The following is a 24793-nucleotide window of genomic DNA, read 5'->3' as shown; positions in this document are numbered from 1 at the left end:
TGAGCCTACCACTTTCTCCAGGTCAGAGATCTTCTTCTCCTGCTGGTGTATCTGCTGGTTCTTCATTTCCACGACCTCCTTCAAACTCTTGAGGTCTTGCTCGATGTGTTGATATGGCGCTAAAGCATCCTGCCAAAAAATAAGCGCATTTAAAAATAAATGAATGAAAGGGAGTGTTTGAATAAAAGGCACCCAGCGTCTCAGAAGTATGCCAAGTTTCTGTTTGCGCTCTTTGTATATATATGCAGGGTATTTACTCACCACTATCTGTTCATCTGTGCTCCTCCTCAAAGCCTCCTCAAAGCGTTTGGCCTTGTCCCTCAGACTCTGGTTTTGAAAGGTGAGCGTATCCACTTGATCCTGAGAAAATGCACACACAAAAATACAAGATTACACACTGTACCAGTACAGACGTCTATGTTTAAACCTAAAAAAAAGATCTTCTTTTCAGTATCATACCTGTAGAGAAAGTCTAAGCTTCTCAAAGTCCTCCTCTAGAAGGATCTTCTGTTGCTCGTGAGCTTTCCTTAAGTCTATGTGCAGATTTAGAAGGATGATAAAAGAAGAGAGCTGGTGTGACTCCCTGCAGTGCTTGCATCATATTGTGTTTTTTTTTTATTAAACAAACCCCACATTCATACCTCTCATAGTACGGGCATGCTCTTCATGGAGTGTTGCCATGGTGATGTTGTGCATGTCTCTGAGTTCCTGAATGGCTGCCTGATGGCTGACTGTCATCTCTTCGATCTAACGCACAGCCACACACGTGTACACGTGCACGTTAAAGCCAGCTAATAACAGAAACAAACCAGTCACCTCCCACCGATGCCTTTCTCCTACCTGCTCCTGCTGTTGAGTCCTACACTCCTCCATCTCTGACCGATGCTCCGCCTTCAGGTGCTCCGCCTCTGCTGAGTGACACTTCCTGAGTCCTTCCTCCACAGCAGCCAGCTCTGCCTCCTGTTGCAGCTGCAGCTCCTGCAGCTCTCGCTCAAACGCCACCTCCAGCGCTGCCTTCTCTCTCTGGAGTCTCTCCCAGCGCACTGAGTTTGAGGCTGTGCATGAAGTACATCTAGTCATCTAGTTATGCGATGAGGACACTAGCAGCTATAGAAAGCTTAAAACCAACATTTCTATTTGGAAATCATTAATGCAAGTCGTTTTATGTTGAAATATAAAATGTAAAAATAAAAATATCTGCCTTTTACACTGATTACACCTTTACAATTCACTGTATGAACAGCCCAGGTGTGAATAATAGGTAGTTATAATGGTCTAGTGATTCTAACTAGAATACATTAACTGTGCTTTAGTTAATGTAACAGCCGTACATTACTTTAAGTGATTTGATTTTTACCCATTTCCTCTCTGATCTTTTGCATTTCCAAAGACAACTTCCTTTGATTTTCTTCTGCGGTTTCATTCTGAAAAACAAAAATGAACGTCATTGTTGACACAGTGCACAGCCCAAGTACAAATCAACTGGAATTCTTAAACTCAAATGACCTCAGACTGGCCTTGAATTTGGCCAAAGAGAATAATAAAAGTTTAAATAATGAACAGAAGGCCAATAGTCTATCTTTGAAATGATTTAATTATGGATTTACTGGCCTTTTAACTACAAAAAACTTGTTGACACTGGGTTTGTTTGGCATTTTAGCTGCAGTACTGACTGCTTTAGTGACATTTAAAAGATTTGACAGAAAAATAAACATTGTAAGAACCTGTTAAATAATCTGAATTTAGTAAAGTAGAAAAAAGTCTAGCTCATGCCCTAAATTGAGTATTACTGCTTTGTACAATTCACTTACTAGGATGTTATTTGTGAGGCTACAGGTAAGGTTGATGGGTATATTAACAGATGCGTTTTTCATTCATTAACCAACGTAGTGGACAGCATGCTTTGATTTGAAATGTACCCAAAAATCCACACTGCCACAAACAGCTCTTAATCTTTACCTTAAATAGCAGTAAGGGATTTTTTTTTACTGCCAGAAAAAAAAATTCTGTTGCTAATCAGAAGCTTTCCAGATGTTATTGCACTGATTAAAGCCTCAAACCATATCAGAGCCCTGACTGTGGTTCACAGATGGCTGTAGACTTTCACTTTACTTCTCTCATACATGATGACGATGATTCAAACCAAAAGTTTCAAATTTGCATTTTCTTGTTGGTGCAAAAATACTCTTTTATGTCAGATTATGTTGTCTTTAGTAATTTTGGTAGGCTCTGCTTGAGAAAAGGGAAACATATGTGCGTTTGTGACACATAACAAAGTGCCCAAAGACACAATTTCAAATAGTTTTTTTGCTAAGTTGTGTATTATGTTTAGACACCACACTAGTTTAGGTGTTTTTTTGTGTGTGAATGATTCATAGGTTAATGTTAAGTGTCTTAAACAAAAGGCCATTCATCAGAAAATGGTCGGGTTCACGTACAGGACTGAAAATGAGTGAAAAAGCAGCCAATGATGCCAAAGACCTTCAGAAACCCTACCTACCGCTTAACACCACTTTAAAAAAGTACAAGAAAGTCTGGCTTATACAGAACTGTTTACACAGTATTATATACAATGCTCTAGCTGTAGTTTTTGACTGATGCCAGCAGAGGGAGCTCAAATCCACTCAAAAGTCACACTTGTACTTTCCCTGTCTTGAATATCTGCAGTGTGGACCTGTGATTGCAGCACTCAGACAATGACCATAAAGAAGTCAGACAGTCCCCCGACAGTCTGGCACTGGTATTACTACCACAGCACCTCAGAGGTGAAATCATCCCATTAGACAGAGAACTGGATGAAACCAGATCAGTGACACACTGAACTCTGGTAGACCCTTTCCACAGTCACACTGTTCAAACTGTTTGTCATCCAGCATGTCATTGACCATGCTGTGAACACTTCATGCTGTTAAATACTGCATGTGCCCTTAAATTCACGCGTGTGCACTGTGTGCACGTGTGTCATACATATTAGGCTTGGTGTAAACACTAAGACTGCGGTATTATGTTGTAAATCTGCATGGGATGGCAGGTGAACCTTTAAGCCTTAATATGGTGATTACAGTAATACTGTGCACAGTATCATTCCAGTTCGCTACCTTGAGGCAATAATGCTGAGTGGTGACTATGAAAGCTTCTAGACCCAGCGAAGTCTTCTTCAGTTCATCTCTAAGAGCTTTCAGCTGCCTCTCCTGCTGTTCGCAGCGTCCCTGCAGCCTCTGAACCTGAAAAGCGACACAGAATAATACCAGAATGAACAGCCCAAACGGTGCTGCAGAGTTTCTCAGTTACCCACCTCTTCTCTTTGCTTTTCTTTTTCTCTCTCATCCGCTTGCCTCTGTTTCTCTTTCTGTTGAGCCTCCTCTTTCTCTCTCTGCAGGTTCTCCTGCTGTTCTTGCTGTAGCCTCAGGGGGGCCACGCGGCGAGGGGAACCAGAGGGAGCTGAGCCCCGGACTGCTGCTGCACGCAACAAAGACAATCAAATAAGGTTAGAATGAGCGTGTGTGTGTGTGTATGTGTGTGTGTGTGTGTGTTTTAAGGAAACTAACAAGACATTAGGGACTCACAAATGTATCAACTGAACATCAGCCAATTAAACATATATACCGAAGTTTATGTGTTCTGTCACATCAGTTTTAGTGTTGAATGACAGTGACAAAAAGGAGAGGCACTTTTAAAACAGTTCAGTAGTTTCCCAGCATAAAGAGGTAACAAACAGGAAGTAAATACATGAAACCAAAAAAATATCCTTAATGGAATCTGGCAATTTTAAACATCAAAATTCAACTGGTGAATCAGTGATCGCATTTTCAGGATAAATGGTAGTAATTTAATTAAATCTATTTTTTAATACAGTCTTCAGGTAGTTTCTCATAATGAACCATTTAAACTCATGATAAATGTGTAAACTTCTCTCATATAACGATTTAACACCACGATTATGCTAACGTGGGTGTTTTATTTACAACATGCATATGTAAAGAAACATTTGGGCACATCAAAGTAACGGTGTCTGAAGGGGCACAATCATTAAATCATAGCTGACACACAAGCAAGGCGATTAACCCTTGCGCCACCTTGTTACAGTGCGAGTGTGTGTATACCATAAAATTTACTCTATATTAGCAACAGACTCACAAACCAGCCTGTAGGTGGAAATGTGCTTGCACACAAAATAAAATCACAGCAGAACACCAAATCACCTGCCTCAACGTTATAATTCAGGCCTGCTGGAGCATGGGGAGTGGTCTCCATGGCAACACGAGGCTGGGCTTGGGGAGCAGGGTCCCAGGTAATGAGTGCAAAATTGTTTGGAGGGAGGTGGGGGTGCGGAGGGTAAAATACAAAAAAAAAGAAAGAAAAAAAGAGCAACGAACGGATAGAGCGGAATAGCTGCAGATGAACTGAATAACTGTCTTGGTGATTGATGTCTATAACCCGTTTAACCAAATATAACCAAAGGGCTTTGGGTAGAAATGTAACACATTAGTAGGAGTAGCTCTCTGAAAAAATGACAGAAATAAAGACCAAAAGGTAAAAAACTGCAGAGATGTTTTGATGTCATCTGTTAAAAAAATGCAAGCGTCAGCAATTGTTCCAGAGCTCCATCTATCTCAATGTCCTTTCTTTGCCTTGAAGCCTTATTAGGAATCCCTTTCCCTTATTTTCAGCAAATGCTCTCTGCCTCTTTTTCAGGCACATGTGCACAAGCATGCATGTGCACACACCTAGACATGTGCAGGTTCTAGTTGAAAGGTTAGAGAGAGGATACTGAATACTAAATGAGCCTATATGGATGAGTGTGAAGGCAGCATGCAGATGAGAGCGGAGAGGTGGATGGATGAGAAATAACGATGCAAGAAACAATGAGAAAAGGTAATGGCAAATCTTGCGGAGAGCATAGATGGAAGTGTTTGTCTGTGTGTTTTTAGGGTGTTCTTAAAGATATCAAGGCCGAGATATTCACGAGGTGAATATCAGTTTCACTTTCTCTCGCTAGCATCTTGCTGGGATCGTGTCCAGAGCAACTTCAAGGTGGAACAACAGTGTGCAAATTTCAGTAAACAAGAGCAAAATCAATGATGCTGGGAATTTGAAAGAAGAAAAATGCTTTCATTTTGGGACCGTGTAGGAGTAGACGAGGTCCGAGAAAGTAGCAGTAAAGACAAAGGTGAACAGCAGCACCAAAGTGAGAAAATAAGTGGCCTGAGGAGATGTGTTTGACTCTGCTAGGAAACATCTGGATTCTCTCCGCAATCCCAAAAGAAAATTACTCTGCTCTTTCCAGACCACATGGATGAAACCACAACATAGAAGAAATGGTTAAATATCACAAATCTCTACCTCAAACTGTTTAGAACCACATCTGGGTATTAGAAATATTTGGGGGGCGGGACACCCCAGAGCAGAGTGAGGTGGAGCTATACAATACGTGTCTTATTGATCAGGATGAATAGTGTACAATTAGTCAGCCACCGGGATTCTGGCACAGGCTTTTTTAATTACATACAATTTGACTTGCCATCGTAGGACAAGCACAGGTGTCTATATTACCATCAATAGTTTTCTGCCCCTGTGTGCGAGTCAAACTGTTCGATTTCTAGCACCTCTGTTTTGTATTGTAGACAAAGAAAACCACTATTCCATATATCTACACTTTGCATAATAACAAAGAGGAAAAACTTACCTGGAGACTGAGGTTTGGGAGGAACCACAGCCAGCCTTTTTGGAGAGGACGGGAGAGAACGTGTGACTTCTGAACTCCGCTGAAACTCCTTCCTGCTCACTGTCACAACACAAGGTGTTGATTAGGCTCCGAATATCACACAGTGACATTTGGCTAGTACAGCATGTCAGATATACACACATGAGTGTCAAATCGACTTTGCCTGCCTGCCTCAATCTTTTTTTATTGTACTTTTTTCCATTTCTTGGCTGATTTTCCTCCTCTCCTAACTTTTTTCCAATCTTTCCAGTTACCCCTTCTGCTTTCATCTCCAGCTACATCCCCCCTGCTGTGTAGTATAACTATGTCCCACAGGATTGCGGGTCAAAAAGAAGCTGAGCAGATGTGCTAAAAATCCTCCTTCGTCTATGTGACACTATTGCACTTTGTAGTCAAGACAGGAAACAATTAGGAACTCCCAATGATTTATTAATATTATTTCAACCCTCAAAAACATTCTCCTGCGTTTCACATTGAATCTTTTGCAGAATAGTGAATGTAAGAACAAGTGGCTGGATTTGAAACAAGTACACGGGAGCTCGAAATGTAGAAAATTGGGGCGAAAAATTCTAAGTGGAGGAGAAAAAAGAGGTGACGCAAATAAAGAAGTAGGAAGGAAGGAAGTTTCAAGAGGTTAGCAGGGAGACTGGTGTGAAGAAGGCAGGAGAGTGGGAGCGAGACCTTGAAAAGAAACTAATTAGACCTGTTACGGGAAAGAAGCCTCTGATCCTGAACAAATCCCCATATAACCCTGGAGGTTTCTTTTGCTCTGCAGCAACACTGTGTGTGCGGTGTTCAGTGTGCATGTTTTGGTAAAATCATGCAAATGTGGCTCTCAGAGGGAATCTTTATTGCCACACACTGTCACATCACATCACCGTACTGACTCGAACACACAGTGAGGCTTTGTAGAATCTGAATTTAAATCTGGATGGGCTACTTGAAAATAAAAGGTCAGCAGATGCTTGTGATGTGAAGCTGTTTAGGATAGCACAGCTACATTTCCCATTGCCTACACGGAACACCATGCTTGTATGAGCACCTTTTCCAAACAAGTAGAACATGTTCAGATGACGATACAGATATTTTTTACATGAAATAACCGTTGTTATTTTTTACAGGCTGAAGCAGAAATACACGTGCTCATGACATGTTACTTCAGTTTTTTTGCTGCTAAAAGTGTTTCTACAAGTTACTTAATCATGGGGGTGTATTTAGTTTTTCCACATACAGTTTCTGCATTTCTGTCAGGGTCCTGGGTCTGAGCGACCCAGGATCCCTGGGCAGTCATGGACTTGTGATATTATATGTATTTTTGGTGTTGCTGCCCCTCTTCTCCATGTTTGTAGATATGAGTGTGTGTGTGGGTGTGTGTATGGGTGCAGGTGTGTCTGAACACTTGTTTTCAGGCCTGGTGGGTGTGGCCCTGCTAGGGACTGGCCACACCCAAGCCACACACCTGCTGCTGATCACGGCTCGTCGGGGGAGCTACTTAGGAGAGTCTTGGAGCTCCCACCGATGTGGGATCATTGAGTTAGACTCCCAAGTCAGTGTTACTCCAGGAAGTACTGATCGTGTTTGCCCGCGGGGGTCAGTGTCTAACGGCTGCTTCCATTGTTTTCCCTGCAGGAGGAGCATGGAAAGGAAGGACAGCACGCACAGGGTGTGCACAGTCACGACAGCGGGGCGCACGAACACGGACGCCACTGGAAGACACACGCGGGAGTCTTGGGGAGCACGGGGATTAATTGTGCATCAGTATTTACCGCACTGTAAATAAACGCACAGTCTACACACAGAGCTCCGCGCTTGGGTCCTCACTCCAGACCGTGACAATTTCGGCTTGATTTTTGGTAAATAAATAATAAATAATGAAACACTGCATGTGTTGGTGCTCATCTGAGGTTCTATTTACCTCATTGTGGGACCTGATGCATAAAACCTTAGAATTCAAAGATGGTGTACCTTCTGTTTTATTGCCATGACTGTACATATGAGTCTGTACAACCCTATAGAGAGCCAAAAAAAGCCTTAATGCAACGCTAATATAGAAAAAGGGTATGAGTCAGGTTGCCAGGAACTTTCTACATCAATAATTCATAACACACTCTGTATCAGCTCAGGGCACACAGGGTGAAGGATATTTTCTCATCCCCACAACACCGTCTGCATCCCTGATAAGAACCTGTTGGCAACAATAGCGATGTCTGCATTGTTTTGTCTCAAATGTATTTCGCTTATGTCACAGAAGAGAACATGTAGCTCTGTGTCATCTATTCAAGCAGAAGCAGGACATTTTTATAACATCATATAAATGTGGCAGAGTGAAGTGCGATACTATGGAGCGCCTGGTGTTACTTCATGTATGATAATACAAATGCATTTGAAAAAGAATATTGCTGCTGTCAATTCCATCCTCTTATTCCTGGTGGCACTCGATTGGATATGCTGCATAGTGTGCCTCCTCTAATGTGGATTTCTCATGATATTTTTAATTATTTTAACATATGTGCACAATACGTGCCTGTAAACCACATATGTGACCACAGCGTGAGACAATAGGACACAATCTGTTACTGGAAACATGCATCTCTCTCTTTTGCACACATCCATAGAGAACAAATGTGCATGTAAAATATATATTTCCTACATTTACTACACAGAGCTTATGGGTTTCGACTGATGTGTGGTAGTGCAGAAATGTTAGCTGTGCCAAATCACAGAAAAAACAAAAAAATGCTTTCAGTTTTATCAAACCAAGACTCTGTGCGCTGTTCCAGGAAAACTACTGACCTCCAGGGGAGCTTCTTGACTGGGGTGGCAGGTAGCGTCGGGGCAGTGCCGGAGTGGAGGGGGGCTGGAGGCTGTTGCTGCGACATTGTGCCCCTCTCTGGTGATCTGTTGACGCAGTGCCAGTTGTCACTCTATGAAGAGGAGGCTCCTCACTCACACTCAGACCTAGAATACAAAAAAAACAAAAACCAACTCATTACCTTCAGAGTTTTCTGCCCTATTTTCTGTATTTCACATCTCTTGCGATCACATATTATTCCTATAACTGGACAGGGTTATATTCTGACTGAATTTAGGGTCACTGGACCGGGAAATGGTTTCTAACCTCAGGGTCTCACTGCTGCTGCCCCCAATTTCTTGTCCGTTAACCTGGGACATACACTTGTCTTTCATATACCCACACAATCTCAAACACACACACACACAGGGATTTGTTTACACAGGGAAACATCGACAGGCATACAATACTTGGAACATGTATACTTGCAGTGATTACTGCTCTTCCTGACTCTTAATGGAGCTCTAATCTATTGAAAAACTGACAGATAGTTTACACACTCTCTCTCGCACGGCATAAATCCTGCTCATCTCCCCGTTCCTGATCAATAGTGACACAAGAGATTACCGGCATTTCTCAAGCTTCAAAATTTTTCCATCAAACAGGGATTAAGAATTGGTTTTAAAGCTGATCGAAAGAAGCTATGAAATTATCATTAAGCCATTTAGCACAACTTGTACCTCACTGTAACGCAAGTTGGTTGCTTAACAACACAGGAAAAAAATCCTGTTTGAATGTATCTATCAATACTTTCCTTTGACCAGCCGCAAGCCCATAGTGACTGCAAACTTACTTTGCTCTTTGATGCATGAATATTGTGCAAATATAAAAACAGCAATATTATATGTAATATTCCAGAAGCAGGAAACAACCTGGACAGGTCACCAGTCCATCACTGCAAACTCTCACATCCACCCCTACAGCCAATTTAGAGTCACCAGTTAACCTTACTAGCATGTCTTATTGTTCACTGATTTGTCAGCACACAGTTGACATATGTTGCATTCCCCAAGCTTCCATATTATCCCAGAGCTCCTCTGGGAGTTCATTACTAAGGCTGCTGACAGTCTGACAGCATTTCTTTCTCATTAACCAGCTGAAGATATGGTCAGTTTATCTCATTCAAATCTAATCTTGGAGAGAGGAGTGGACTACGTTCACAGAGCTCTGTGGCTCAACCTGTCAGCATCCTTTATATTAGAGGTTTAAAAGATGAAAACCTAGCCTAGAACATTTAAACTGAGTTGACATAGATCAGTTGGCTGGCTGATATAAACAGAGATGAGCTCATTCGTCAGAGGTCAAATATGGACAAATGAACTCCCGGAGCACAGAGAGGAAGAGAAAACGATGATGTGGGGAATACAAAACTGGGGAATGCTGTGAAAGAGAAGATGGCGACTATTTTGAGGGCTTAGAGAAGGAGAAAAGGGGGGATGCATTTCATTATCAAGCTGATATGCATCACTTATTGGCTAATTGCCAGCTGATGATGGATAACAGAGAAAGAAAGAGGGAAAAGGCTGGATGCATGGAATTAGGAGGAAGGCAACAAAAGGATATAAAAAGACCTACAAGGAGCAATAATTGGTGCTGCAATGGAGCCGGCAGCAAGCTTAGTATTTTACAGAGACGGATGAAAAATAGCAAAGAAATGAAAAAGGGACCATGAATAAGAGGAAACAGCTGGGAACAAAAGACAGCAGGCTTTTGTTCTCAGCGGGAGGCCATTTTATTGGATGGGTTTGTTCCTCATAGCTAAACCAAGACCAGCAGAACTGACCTGGCTTTTTGGTTTTCACTGGTATTCACTGGCAAAAACGACATTTTAATTTGAAAGTGAAATAGTCAAATGCTTCGTTCTCACTGCGACATGAACTCTTTTGGTGTTTTTCACATTCACATTTATAGCACGGAACTGATCAAGCCCATTCACGTTGAAAGTAACCCAGGGGGAATGCATCCAGGTGCAAACATGCATACGCAGGCGCTGATGTAGGAGCTTGCAGTGCAGCTTGCAGTGCTGACATGGCAAATCAATAGCCCCCCTTTTTTTCCTGAAAAACACCTACCACCCAACAAAAAGGCGAATGATGTATTATGTATTATATGAAAAGAAGAACCATGCGGTAACAGATTCTTTGAGATATTTGTAAGATAACTAATGAAGCAGGTAAAGGGGTTACATTGGTCCTGTTTTAAGTCAGGGCAGCACGGTGGTGGTTAGCACTGTTGCCTCACACCAAGAAGATCGTGACTTTGATTTCACCATATTTCCTTCATGTCCTTTCCTTCACCAGCTCTCTCCCAAAGACAAATAACCTAGTTGGGTTAGGTTAACTGCTGATTCTAAATTGTCATAGGTGTGAATGTGAGAGCATATTGTTGTCTGTCTCTCTGCGTTAGCCCTGCAACAGACTGGCGACCTGTCCAGGGTGTACTCTGCCGTTCATCACATGTTAACTGGGATAGGCTCCTGCGACCCTGATAAGAACAAGTGGAAGAGTATAGATGTTTTAAGTTGTGGTTTGTGAGCATTTCTCGTTAATACCTACTGAGCTGGAGGTACTCGTGTCCTGTATACTGTATAAATAGATGAAGCAGCCTCACAGTGCGCAAATATTTCATTTAAAATCACTACACTCAAACTTGTACTTGAAGAACAAAAGAAGTACAAAAAGTATTCATGTTGACACAATGAACAGATATCATCGTTTCCCTGTTAATATTATTATGTTTAACTTTAAGTTAATGTTAATTAATGCGCTTTCTTTGCGTTTTAATCAATAAATCCATTCCTTTATTTTATCTCACTTTTTTTTGTTTAACAACAAAAGTACAAATACCTTAAGACAGAGATTACACCTTGCGCCTTAAAATGACTGAGTTTAAGTCATTAAAAGAAATAATAATTAAATAATATTTTTATTTTATTTTTAATAATAATTAGAAGAAATAATCAGAAAAACAAACAGCAAGAAATTAATTCACAAAGTTAAAAGTAACAGATCCAGGTTTGCTTGCACGCTGCTTTTGTAGTGTGATTTAAAACAAACTATAAGTGATGAGTAATGTAAGTCAGTGTGTAAACCTACTGAAAATTTTTTCCATTTATACACCAACTTTTAAGCCTAACCCTAATATTAACTTTTTAAACTTTTTTTTAATTAGACCACATGTTCTCACAGACAGATGTCAGTTTCCTTTAACACTGTTCAGTGCGAAAGACAGCGTGTGTAATGAAGCTTGAAACTCATATTAATCAGAGGCCATAATTTGTTCTGCTTATTAATGGCTTCCTGCTGATTCCTTCCTTCAGCTGGTTTTAAAGGTGGAATAAATGAAATTCAGAACAACTGTCAAAAGAAAAAAAAATCTAGCCACATAAGGAAGGGAATTTGACTCCATCGACTCTATCCAGTATTTGTAGATGAACCAGTAAAAGAATATTTGGAAGAAAAGCTATCTAAATAAAATCACATTAATAATATTAGATATTAAAAACTGGTCAACAAACAGATTAACTTGAATACTGGGTTTCCAAAGCATGCTAACAGAGTAAGATGAATAAAACATAGAATAAGATACAGATTTGATATTCAATATTCAGGTTACATTAATCGTTTTAATTGAAAGTGCAACCTGGAATTGACAAAGGAGGTTGATTGGTTCAAAATTAGAAAGTGTGGCTTTAAATATGCTCCAAACTGAAATTTATCTCAAGCTACATTAACTTAAAACTTTAAGTTAAGATTGTCACCAAATGTCTTCTCATGGTAACTAAAAAACAGTTTGCAAACGCACGGAATTGTACATCCCACAATTCTCAGTTTTATATCAGGGAATAAAACGCTACAATCATGTGTGATGTTCTTGAAAGTCATGGTAAGGTTATATCTGAATATATAAATATCAAATTAATAACCCCACAGAGCAAAGGCATGGGTTGTAGACAGTCGAATTAAATGATAACACAGGAGCTGACGGCAGCAGCCTCGGGCCTCCTTTCCTCTCTTAGGACACAGATGCCAAGAGATTAAAAGTTCATTCCAGCTAAAAGGACAGCGTTTCTCCTCTCATGGTCAACAAGAGAGAGATGCTCCTCTATGATAAGGAGCACTGACTGAAAGCAGTCAAATGGTAATTTAAAGTTCAGTCTTAAGAAATGATCTCAGAGTTAGACTGGAGGAAAAGCATTTTCTCTTGATTAACCTCCTAAGACCCGAACTCTTCCAGAGGATGCATTTTTAATTTCTCTTTGACATTTGGGCATATTGGGGCCCGATGAATGTAAAAACAAAGAATTATCAAATGGTTTTTTTTTTTTACCTGCTTTTTGTTTCTAAGAAAAATGAGAGCCACAAATGAAGATATTTGTTAGAATTTTGATAGAACAGTGGCAGTATAATGTCCTCGTAAGTGGATATCAGGCCCTTGTAGAGCATAAGTGAGTATTTTGGTCTAAATAAAATGTGATGTCCACATATGTGGACGCAGGGTCCTAGAAGGTTAAATATAACACTGCTGTTAGGCTCTTGATCAGTCTTGAAGAAAGTAGATTTCTGAACATTCAAAGCAGGAGAGAATAAGCGAAAGATTTAGGATGGAGAGAGGAGGCAGTAGAAGGAGACCATCTGTTAACCACAGTCTGGGTTCAAAGTGACAGCCAGAATCATCCCTGCTGAAGTGTTCTTAAGCCGAGCCATTTGCTCTGCATTTCTTTCAGCTTCTGGTCACAAGCTTGGACAAAAACAGTCATTTCACTCACTGAGGCAACATCACGAGAAGTGAGCACAGGCAGTCAGCACTATTTCAGCAGTATTCAGACTCTGTCTCCAGGCACTAAGCCTTTTACAGAATAAGTTAATGAAAATGCATTTACCACCATGGTGCTGCTACACCCGCCTGTTAGTTATTGACACTTTTTGGGATAATATCAAGCTCCCTGTTTAGGTTTCTGAAAGAACAAAGCAAAAAAATAAATATTCATTTATTAATTTTACAAGCTTACATTTTTCAGCCATGAAATTACATATAACAAGTGTGACGACATTATTTACGTGTCTATAAAAGAGGTTGCCTTTGAGGCTGTGAAATAAAAAATATAATAAAAAGGCAAAAACTAGTAAATAAAAAACAGGAAAAGAAACGATACTGGCTGACAACATGAAACTTTCTAATAAAACTCAAACAAAACTTAACTTGTGTTAGCAGCTATTTTGTTATTCCAAAATCTTTTCAAAAATGTTTGACTTCCTGCAATTATCTCATTAAAAAAGATATTTCCTGGAGTTATTTGCTTCTTCTAAGAGATGCATCAGTGAAAAACTAAAATAGCAATAAGAGCTCCTCAGCGGGGAGAGAACGAAGGACAGGGGTGCTGCCTCTTGACTAATATGCATGCATCTTTGTCAGTCTAAAGCATCTTTTAAGCTCATAAAGCTCGATTAACACAGAGCTGGTTGAAATAGAGTGGGAGTTTAGCAGTTAATAAACAGCCCCGTCGAGCCCATCCTCACCGCTAGAGCACTGCCGCTTCAATAAGCCTCTGCCATGTTAGTTTTTTCTCTCCTCTACCACAGAATGCCAGCCATATCTAATTGGCCCATCTAATGTTCTCCTCCACCAGCGTGTGTGTGTGTGTATGCTTATAAGTGTGTGCGCACATGCACCACAGAAACCATCTGTTCACAGTGAGCGAGCATGAGTCAGAGACTAGATCTGAGCCATGGCATCTGGGGTATGGCATTCACTCTCCTCTCTATGCAGCTCTCCGCATGCCTCGCTTTCCGCTCCTTTTCCCCCCGTCTTCCTTCCTCTCTCCCCTTAGCTCATTTTGACTCATTGAATTTGCTTTCACCGCTGCATCTCCCTTCAGCTCTTCTTCTCCCCTCAGCTCCCTGCTCGCTCCAGCCCGCCCTTCGTTTGATTTCTTACAATATTTTATTATCGCAAGACAAGACAAATAGAGCTGATAATACACAGTTTGTTTTGGCGATTGAGTTTCTGTCATGGAGTCGGTGTTGCTCAAAGGCACAGGCTTAATCAACTGTCTTCTGCTGGAATCTTCTCTCAGCTATGAAACAGAGTCTGTCAATCACAGAGGAATTAACAGCACACACCCCTCTTTCATGTGCGGATGCAAGAGGGGTGTCTTCAGTGCAAAAGCACGCAGACATCCACACACACACACATGAAACATCTTGGGAGATGTCAGCCACTGGGCTAAAGCATGGATTGAATTAATGGCTAATCAATGCCATGTAGAGTAAGCTATGTGCCTCTAGATACTCTACTCTAGCCTCTAGACTAACTCATACATATTTCCATGTATACTTATATACAAACCGCTGATAAGAATCAATTATGGTCAAAGCAGTTTAGCCTAGTATTAGCTTAGTGTGTGAATGTTATGTGTTCCTATGCAGAAAAATGCCCTAATTCCAATTAGCTCTAATAGTATCAAATAATTGCAAATAATTTTCATTAATTTCCCCAGTTTCCTGATGCTGTATGACTCTTTTTTTCATCCCACTGTAATAATAAAGTTGAATGGCTTATAGTTGAACAAGCCATCAGCTATTTTTACTGAAGCTACTATCTACGCTAGTCCTGCACCGTACACACACACACACACACACACACACACACACACACACACACACACACACACACACACACACACACCCCACTGAGCTGGAGGGTGAACTACAACAGTGGGAAGTATAAACTCCAGGGACATTCCTCTAACCCACTTTACTAGTGCCCTGCAATCTTTTCCCAAACGCGTTACTCCTTAATGATTTCTTCTATCAGTACCATCCAGAGCACTAACGGAGTCCGTTTTGCTCGTTGATCAATGGGGAATGCTTCTCTCTGCACAAGTAGGTACTAGGTTGCTGGAGCTCCTCTGACATCCTTGACAGAAGGATGTGAGAATGCATCTGTCAGTCTTTCTGTTCTTTGATCGAAGCTGGAGCGTGGTGAGATGGGGCAAAGATCCCAGAGCAGAGGAGGAAAATCAGGTATTGCAAATCTCTCTCTACAAATGAGTTTGTGCAGAAACACGGACCAGTCTCTCAGAAAGTGCCGTGAGCTATATAAAGATTTCTAAAGGCGTTTTTTGGGGGGTAAAACTGACAATATTTAAAATTCAAATTGAGGAAAGGCTTCGGTTTAAATGAAACGTCAGTCTTCCTGTATTTTGACAGAAGAAGTGCTTAGGATGTTTGGGAGCAACCCAGAAACTGACAAGGCTGAAGTCTGCAATGAACTGGGAAATGCTGCAACACCTACATTCCTTTACACAGTAAAGCAAGTTTTACATTGCCATGGACAACTGAACCCAACTGAAGTTTGTAGCTGCCCACATAAACAAACCAAATGCTGGAGAACGGTTTTATGGCCAGAGGAGACAAAGATTAAGCTATTTATTTACAAGAACTAGAAGGTATGTTTGAAGGACAAAAGTGAGGCATTCAAATCTAAGAACTGTCATGTGGATTAGAGAAACTCCTAAATACATTTATTGTTGTGGTTTTAAACTCATTATACATATAAATGTATGGCAACTCACCCTAATCTCTTTTTTTTTTCTTTTTTTTTCCTTCTTATCCCACAACTTAGACATTCACATTATTCACACTCTCATTACACATACATATAGGATCTTGGGGGTGGGCACAATCACGGAGTCCAAATTACCATCAGGGTGTATACCTCACCCCTGGCGTCGTTGCCCACCTCTCAATTTTAAATACACTTAGACATTGAGGGCTATCAGGAGGGACTATGCGCTTACCTGCTGCTCCTTGGCAGGTAGCTCCATGCCCTCCTGGGTTTTAATTGCACCTTAGAACACACATGCATCAACACTACAATGAGCGGGTGGAGGGAGGTTTGGAGTCTTCTCCCACCCCCATTCTCTGCGGCCTGCTGGAGCGGGAGGGCTAGGTGGAGTTGGCCGTCCGACTGCGGTCTGGAGTGTGGAGCCTTCCTGCTGCTGCGGAGTCGGGGCGGTCTGCCTCTCCCCACCGCAGGGAAAAGGGTAACACCACCTGGGTCTGGGTGCAGTTCCCCCCTCCAGGAGCAAGGGTACCTAGACCCGGTTTGTAGAGTACGCTTGGGGAGTGTGATCGTGTGTACAGCGTCTCTTTATGTCTGTCTCCACGTTGGTTGAGTGTGGAGTGAGTGCATATGAGAGCATGAGGGGGGGAATGGATGTTTGTATCTGTGTGTGCCTGTATTTCTGTGTCTATATGTCAGGCTGGGTATCAGACGCCACCTCTCTGGGGACATCTCAGGCCCTCCAAGGTTTGGAGGCCTATCTCCACCTACCACCACTTCCCCTGCCGGTGGCGGACTCCCTCAGGTGTCGGTGCGTTGGTGGTTCTTTGTGTCTGGGGGTGGGCGTCCAGGTACACACCGGCTCACTCCTTGGCGGCCGCTTATCGGGGCCTGGAGCCTGGGGCTCGGTCACTCAGGCACAGCTGGCGGCCGGCGGAGCTCACGGGCGCGTCACTGCAACTCCCCCTGGCTTCTGCTCCGCGGCTGCTGAGTGAACCCTCATCTGGGACTCTCCTCAGCTCTTACTGGAACAGTGGCGCGGCTGCCCCTCTGTTGGTCTTCCATGGTTTCTTGTGTTCTGGGGGCCTCTGGATGTCTGGAGTTTTGATCTCCTCCATACCTGCTTCACACCCTGGAGGACAGGGCTGTGGCCCCCCCACACTCCCTAGCAGATCGTTACATGAAGGAACCTTTGGAATACAAGCGCGCTGATCCACACAGGTATGCACACGGGTGTTCACTGCTCGTAGACCCAAATTACACCTTTCTTGGCTGCTACTTCGAAGCACATCTGTCCTGCGTGCTGCACAACAACATTGAATATTTAGTATTTACTGCTGTTTACACTTAGCTAGATTAATGCGATGGTGTTGTGTTTAGTATGTTGCTTTGTTTTTTGTTTTTTTTGTCTTTTTTTGCTTGTTTTCTATTCTTCTCTCAACAGGTGATCCAGGAGATTTTTTATTTTTTTTCTCCCCCCCTTTCTCACTGTCCCTCTCCCCTTCTGTTTTTCCTTTCCTTCCTCTTTCTTTCTCCCTTTCCTATCTCTCACTCATGTCTGTCCCGTCTGTAACATCTGAAAATAAAATATAATAAATAATAAAAACAAAGATCGACCAAATGGACCAATACGGCAATGCCACGATGATCCATTTGGCAAAGTAAATCCATTGGGTATCCTTGTTGGTCTTCAGACAACAATTCTGATGGCTAAAGAACCAAATGGGACAGGCGAAAAAAAAAAAAGAAAAAAAAAAAAACTCACCCTAATCTCGCAAAGAGAAGAGCTAGTATGACTGTTAAACTTATCCCCCCAAGAAAGTAAAGTAAAGTAAGACAAAAAGACATCAGACAACCTTGTGCTTGAAGCTCATCAAGTGCTCACACAGCAGGAAAGAAAAAGGAGGATCTGCAGTCGGGGGTTCAAAAAGGGCCCAGAGTTCAAATACTTCACTGATAAAGGCCACAAGCACCACGCAGAGTCAAAAGTGGAAATAAATGTTTCTGCTCTCCCCTTCTGTCTCCCGCACTGCATGCCACGTACAAACACACCAACAGACACACACATAAAACTTAACATCAAAGGACCTTAATCTTCCTCCTCTCACGTCTATCATCCTCTATTCCATTTTAGCTTCACCTTACACTGCAGCCGTTCAACAGCAGGAAGAGGAATATTCTGCTGCAGGCACTACTTTTAACAATTTCTAGTCTTCTCTGTTGTCCTGGCAGGTGCTGCTACACTTTCTGAGTATATTTGATGTATAAAGGTTTAACTGCCTAAGGAGTTTTGACCGACAGGTGATTGGCTACTGCACATTAATACCGAGAGCTTTTTAAATAGACAATGTGCCAGCAAGAAAGATCATGTCACATTGTGTTTGTTCTTCTCTGATTTAGTAGTACAAGTGTGTCATTACAGTATGTGAAGAGCTGCAGTGTGTCCTGATGTAATTAATGAATGTTTGCTCAGCAGAAATATCTTAAATCAAATTTCACTTATGTGCGACATTATTTGAAATATTTTATTTTAAGAAAAAAACTGTAGAAATGAAGGTTTTATATAAAATGAAGAATGTAAATTGATTACTTTTGGTCATTATCCTATTAGAGCACTTAATTATGAACAAATTTTACCATCTAGGTGTTGATTTGAGGTGAAGGATTTGGAGGTAGTCCTAATTCACTGTTCCATCCACTTTGTGCAATGCACCAGTGCCACGGCGAGAAAACAACCCATTATTTGTTCACTGTGGAAAGTGATGCTGATGAATCAGCAGTTTCCATGGTTGTTACTGAACATCCTAACCAGTTTTCTCCCATCTACGGGTGACAGTTTGGGTGTTCTCCCAGACCTTTGCCAAGTGGTGACATATCCACATAAGTTGTACTTGCAGTTGTTTAAATTGAGGATGCTGAGATGTATAGTTGCTTAGAAATAGCTCCAAAAGACAATAAATATTCATGAATAAAGGATTCTTAAAATCACTGATTTCAGCTTGACACACATACGTGCCCCCACTCTTAGTCAGTAATAGTGCTATTTCCTTCATCAATACTGTTTTGGAGGAAGGAAGGTTCAGGGTTTCAGTAGTCATCATCATGGGCTCATCGGATTAGAATGAGAATAAGCAGTCATCATTTGCAGGTTTTGTCGTTTTATTGTATAACAGGTAAAGGAAAGAAAGACACACATGGACTGCTCTCTCTAAAAAGGACAAAGTATGATTTAAGTAACTCAAAATGATACATGAACTCAGGAGACTCAAAGAGAAACTCACCTCAGCTGCCGCCCCATGTGGGAGTGAAGAAAGAGTGAGGGGTAGGTGAGTGCAGTCCTTATATAACAAGTGACAGGTGAGTGCAATTAAGGCCAAGCACCACACCCAATCAAAGGTGAGGAAAAGAAACAAGGTGCATCTGGTGAAGTGAATGTGCTGAAAGGTGAGCCTTTACAACAGCCGCCCCCATATTTCTACTGAGAAATATGTTCAAAGGATCAGAGATGCTCCTTTTCACAAAGCGGGGGCAGAGGAATCAGACATGCTACAGGTCTAATATAGGTTCAGGGGGTCGACAATGCAGGCCAGACAGTTCAGGGGGCCGACCATGTAACCAGCGGTGACGGCAAAGCAGGTCCAAATGCCAACCGCGTGGGATGCAGCGGCAGGCCCAGACCTGCAGACCGTTGGGCAGTTTTGCAGGTGCTGGGGGCAATGTACGGGGCTTGGCAGAGGCAGGACCAGGTGATGCAGGAGCAGGCAGCGCCCTGACCACTGGCGGAATGGCAGCCACAGGCGGTGGAACTGGTGATAGTGGCACTGCCGGTGACGACATAGGTACTGCTGATGGTAGAGTATGAGGTGGCTGAATGAATTCAGAGCCATCAGCGGACACAAGGATGTGCTGGAGCGGTTCTCCTGAACCTGAACTGGAAGATGTGAATAAACATTGGGCATGCGTGGAACTGCTCTGGGGTTGGAAGTCTGTGATTGGACCTTGGAGTGTCCATCCTAAGCGGGTTTTGACTGCTGCAGGAGATCCAAATGGTCCATGTCTAACTGGTGCAATAGGCGTAATAAGGTGGGTATGATCAGAGCCTATGAGCAGTAGTGGAACTGCTTTGTTAATGAAGGTTAATGGGATACCTTGAAGATGCTTGTATCTCCGTTGAAGAGAGGATACGGGGTAGGTGTGGTCTGAAAGTGCTAAGTGACTTGTAGCGAAGGCATTGTTAATTGTGTAAGTTTTCTCTGGATGTGCGATGGGAGAAATCTGGAAACTTACACAAGAACCTTGAATGGTTTCAACTTCTTGATGGACAGTTCTGAGTGATAATTTTTCAGCTTTCCCAGTTAGGTGGAGATGCTTAGCTGCAGATGTCAGAAGCATGGTACGTTGGGAGCCATCGTCAAGTATTGCATATGTTTCCAGGGTTCTTTTGCCATTACGCAGGAGCACTTTCACAACCTTTAAAAGGACACTAGGGCGATCGCTAGGTCTATCAAAGTACAGTGTCCTCACTACAGGATTAGTTTCAGTTCTAGGTCTCTGATTCACCTCACATAGGATCTGTAGATGTCTTTCCATGCAGGTGGCACATGCTTTCCTCAGATCACACTTCGCAGCCTGATGAGTTCTAGCACAACGCCAGCACCGTTTGTTTCTCCTTATCCAGTTTATTTTCTCATCCTTTGTCTTGTTAATGAACTCGGGGCACTTGCTAATGTGGTGTTCAGGTGAGCAGCAATATGCACATCTTGCCTTAGTCATTATGATGGGTTGTGCTGCCTGTACAGGATCGGATGCATTTGTCCCATGTAATATTGTTGTGAGTGGAGAGGTGTACTTATGGGCAGGTCGTGGCTGGTTAAAGGATGAAACAGGACTGTCCTTTCTTGGTTGACACTTGAATTCAATTTGCAACCAGGATGAGAACAAAGGTAAGTCATACATCGTATCTCCTTGTTCCCTGTAAATATGCCGTTTGAAGCGACTGGAATGCTCTGCGGGCAACTTTTCAAGTAGGCGATCGACATGGGAGCCACAATTTAGTTCTGTCCGTCCTTGATCACCCATAGTGCTAAGCAAACCAACTAAAGCTTGTACACGAAGAGCAAAATTATCCAGAGTCCGACCATCACCTGCTCTGATAGGAGGAAGCGCCAGTATATTCCGTAGCTCTTTCAATGCTAGCTGTCTTGGTTGCCCATAACGCTCATCAAGAGCTTTGATGGCTTGAGTGTATGGGTCAGGAGCATAGGAAAAGGAAATAGCTAACCGTTTAGCTTGGTCTACTTTCAGATGATCAAGAAGGACATGATATTTGAAATGCTCTGTGTCATGAGGGTCAAGCAGGTTAGTAAGGGCCATTCGTAACAGCCTATACTGGATTTCATCTTCTCTGGTAAGGTCTGGGAAAGAAGGACCCTCAAGTTTATACACGTGTTCTAGTGCTAACAGGGTGACTAGAACTAGCAGTGATGGGTACTGAAGGGTTTTGTGCATGCAAACCATCAGATGTAGCTGGTTGCTGCTTTACAGGAGGGTGCTGCCTTGGTTCCGGAATGCAAACGAGAGGTTGAGCAGGGTCTTCATCTAGAGGAACAGCAGGTTGAACACATGAAATCTGGTGGGGACCTTGCAGTGGTGTGGCCAGGAAATTAAAAGGAGTCTCATCTGGTGTAGGAAAAACTGGTCTAGGCAAACCACTTGAAGGAACTGCAGCATCTAATATTGTTGAATTAGGGAAAGAAGGGCTAGCAGCCAGAACTGCACCAGAGTGACGGCTAACCTGGGGGGGCTGAGAGGGTGATTGACATGTTGCTGGATCAATCACTGGGAACTGCTCATGTTGCTGATGTGTTTGGGGAATGGCTTGTAAACCGCAAACAGAGGATTTGCTTTCATCAGAGACAGTGTGAATTGAAGATCTGGAGGAACTGTGAGAATGGGGAGGAGATAACTGAATCATGAATTGCCTAATCTCCCTCATTGTCATCAGGAGTTCCCTCATCACCTCATCTTGATTGGTGGGTAAAGGAGCAGGGGATGTCTCTGGTTGTCTTTCTGACTCTCCGACAGGATCCTGCAGCCCATGTGTGTCTTTGTCACTATGTTGGCATTCTGTTTGACTCTCTGTCTCACATGTAGCTCTTCTAGCTCCAGGATACTGAACGTCATACTGCTGCAGGTAGGCAGGAGGTCGACTATCACGAATGGATCTTCTCAAACCTTCAGTCAATGGCTGCTTTGAATCCATGACGCTAATACCACTCCGGCTCGGAGGACCATGTTTTGGAGGAAGGAAGGTTCAGGGTTTCAGTAGTCATCATCATGGGCTCATCGGATTAGAATGAGAATAAGCAGTCATCATTTGCAGGTTTTGTCGTTTTATTGTATAACAGGTAAAGGAAAGAAAGACACACATGGACTGCTCTCTCTAAAAAGGACAAAGTATGATTTAAGTAACTCAAAATGATACATGAACTCAGGAGACTCAAAGAGAAACTCACCTCAGCTGCCGCCCCATGTGGGAGTGAAGAAAGAGTGAGGGGTAGGTGAGTGCAGTCCTTATATAACAAGTGACAGGTGAGTGCAATTAAGGCCAAGCACCACACCCAATCAAAGGTGAGGAAAAGAAACAAGGTGCATCTGGTGAAGTGAATGTGCTGAAAGGTGAGCCTTTACAACAAATACGTACAAAGTTTAAAACAATAAAAACATTTTTTTTCTCCTGAAGCACATAGGCTTTTCAAAAAATAAAACCTCCCTATTTATGCAGCTTTGTTTAAAAAAAAAGAAGAAAAAGATAAACACATTCTGCTTTGGAAACCCAGAGGGATTCCTCTTTTCCCTGTTGCACTGCAGAGAGCCGTTCCCTCAGTACTGCACAGTTTGTGTTCACTTTTTAACCAATGGCAAAGAAAAGACAAGGATAAAAAAAAAGGATGAGCACAAGGGGGGAAATGAGGGAAAGGAGCGATGACATAACAGGGGGCCTGATGTGCGTGAGAGCGAGGCGCTTACGTCAACTGTAACTGGGAGAGGAAGAGCAAGCATTTCCTATGTAGGTCACATTAAATACACATGCAGCCATCACAAAATTCAGCCAACTATCTAACCAGTCTGCCAAGCAGCACTGGGATCACAACTGTAAATTCTTCCAGGCCCCTGCTACTGTGAAAATGAAAACTATTCACACAAGCATTGCTGTTATCTCTGCTAATGCTGACAGAATCTGCAGCACAGACCCAGTTACAGTAAGAGCCTGTAAAATTACTGGTAAGTCTGGGTAACGATGATGTGTGCTGTGTCGTTTTGACAAACCTCTAAGCGTAAGAATGGAAAGACCAACGTGGCCTGTGCACAAACCTATTGATGATAAAACACTAATGCGAATTGACAGCTACACACTGCACTGCTAGTGACTATAATCTGATTTTTCTTTGGTGTCCTCGTGTGTTATGGAAGATGTGCTTCTTGAATCTGTGTCTCTGCACACGATAATTACGTTGATATTGTGTGTGAAAATTCAGAGTGAAGGATAAATTGCAGGAGGGGTGGAACTCAAAGAGAAAGCAAACCCTAACATAATGCATGTGGGTGGGGGCTGTTTATGCAAACTATATTCATCAGGGAAAACACAGTGGAAGGCAACAAAAGCGCTTAAGTGCTTATCACTCTTAATGTATCATAATGTGGTGATAAAGTCGGCATTAAAGTTAACAGGCAGGCATTCGCGTGACGTGAACGTGGCATCATAGAAAAGCAGACGCGTGCATGGAAGGGCCTCTATCTGACGCGTGGTAATGGTGGTGTCAACAGATTTGAGCTGACTCACGGTGAGCTGTTCTGCAGGGGTCACTCTGTGTGCTGTCAGCAGAATGGGCCGAGGAGACAGAGGACACGCTGGAGCTCCGGACGAAGCCAAATGCCGCCAGGCGGCCCGCGGGCAGGCGGCTGGAGCTGAAACCTGGGGGGCGAAGACCCGACTGACTTGCTTTGGGAAGCAGAGACCTGCAGGCCGCTGCAGCCTGGGGCTGGGCTGCTGCTGTCGTAGTAGCGGGTGGGGTGGCAGCCTGGTCATCTGAGAATCAAGCATAAATCATGTTATCTCATGTGTATTACTGAGAATTCTAAAAAACGAATCAAGACATGCGCAATGAACTGAGAAAAAAAGAACTACTTCACTGCATTTCATCATATCTGGCTCTACTGCATTTATGCTCCTTTTATCTAAGTTGCAACAAATGAATCCTGATATACAGGGAAAGTGATTTTGTGTACAGATGTCTGTGTGTGTGCATGTATGTGTGTGTGTTAGTACTTATTGACTAAACTCATTAGGCAAAATATATACAAGAAGCTCAACAGTTGTGATGTTTATCCCCCTGTGAACCATTCATTATCCTGTGTTGACTAAGCTCTCAGTGGGCACCAGGAAGTTCATCATTCTATGACTATGACTGCTGCGCCAAGTAAATATAATAAGTATACACACAACAACCTGTGAACAGCTGTGTTTGGCTCTGCTGATGATTGCAGACTGGGCTACTGGCCAGCGGTTTCTCAAATGTCAGCGCTATCATGGTATTCAATGTGACACTCACAGATTAGGTCATTGTTAATATATCTATCTAACCCATAAC

The 24793-nt window shown here is 42.5% G+C and overlaps 2 protein-coding genes across 6 annotated transcripts in view; both read right to left on the bottom strand.

The window, feature by feature from the left end:
* Positions 1-24793, bottom strand: part of mtus2a (microtubule associated tumor suppressor candidate 2a) — a 47818-nt gene that overhangs the window by 4383 nt on the left and 18642 nt on the right. For 3 of the 4 annotated variants that reach the window (XM_085470316.1, XM_085470318.1, XM_085470317.1), the window contains exons 4-14: positions 23986-24231; positions 8519-8683; positions 5687-5785; positions 3296-3459; positions 3099-3224; positions 1358-1424; positions 841-1055; positions 642-747; positions 460-533; positions 262-360; positions 10-129 (exon numbers count right to left, since the gene is read on the bottom strand). In XM_085470316.1, coding sequence (XP_085326442.1) covers positions 10-129; positions 262-360; positions 460-533; positions 642-747; positions 841-1055; positions 1358-1424; positions 3099-3224; positions 3296-3459; positions 5687-5785; positions 8519-8683; positions 23986-24231 — 1481 coding nt within the window. The remainder of the gene's footprint in view (positions 1-9; positions 130-261; positions 361-459; positions 534-641; positions 748-840; positions 1056-1357; positions 1425-3098; positions 3225-3295; positions 3460-5686; positions 5786-8518; positions 8684-23985; positions 24232-24793) is intronic. The other variant, XM_085470319.1, reaches the window with a different exon arrangement.
* Positions 17933-22870, bottom strand: LOC146700192 (uncharacterized). 2 transcript variants are annotated; one of them, XR_014922525.1, is made up of 2 exons: positions 19424-22870; positions 17933-19350 (listed from the first exon to the last, which is right to left on the bottom strand). XR_014922525.1 is itself a non-coding variant. In XM_085470323.1 (2 exons), exon 2 carries the CDS (start codon positions 21657-21659, stop codon positions 19689-19691), a length of 1971 nt encoding a protein of 656 aa, XP_085326449.1. In that variant the 5' UTR covers positions 21660-22584; positions 22658-22870; the 3' UTR covers positions 17933-19688. The 2 variants fall into 2 exon arrangements, 1 of the variants encoding a protein (XP_085326449.1); XM_085470323.1 differs by having other exon boundaries at positions 17933-22584; positions 22658-22870.

Source organism: Copadichromis virginalis, linkage group LG10, assembly GCF_057382275.1.
Source record: "Copadichromis virginalis isolate Kocher_CV1m ecotype Utaka linkage group LG10, C_Virginalis_male_GT1.1, whole genome shotgun sequence".
Taxonomy (NCBI): domain Eukaryota; kingdom Metazoa; phylum Chordata; class Actinopteri; order Cichliformes; family Cichlidae; genus Copadichromis; species Copadichromis virginalis.
The sequence above is the reverse complement of the archived record's forward strand: the minus strand, read 5'-3'. Positions and strand labels throughout refer to the sequence as shown.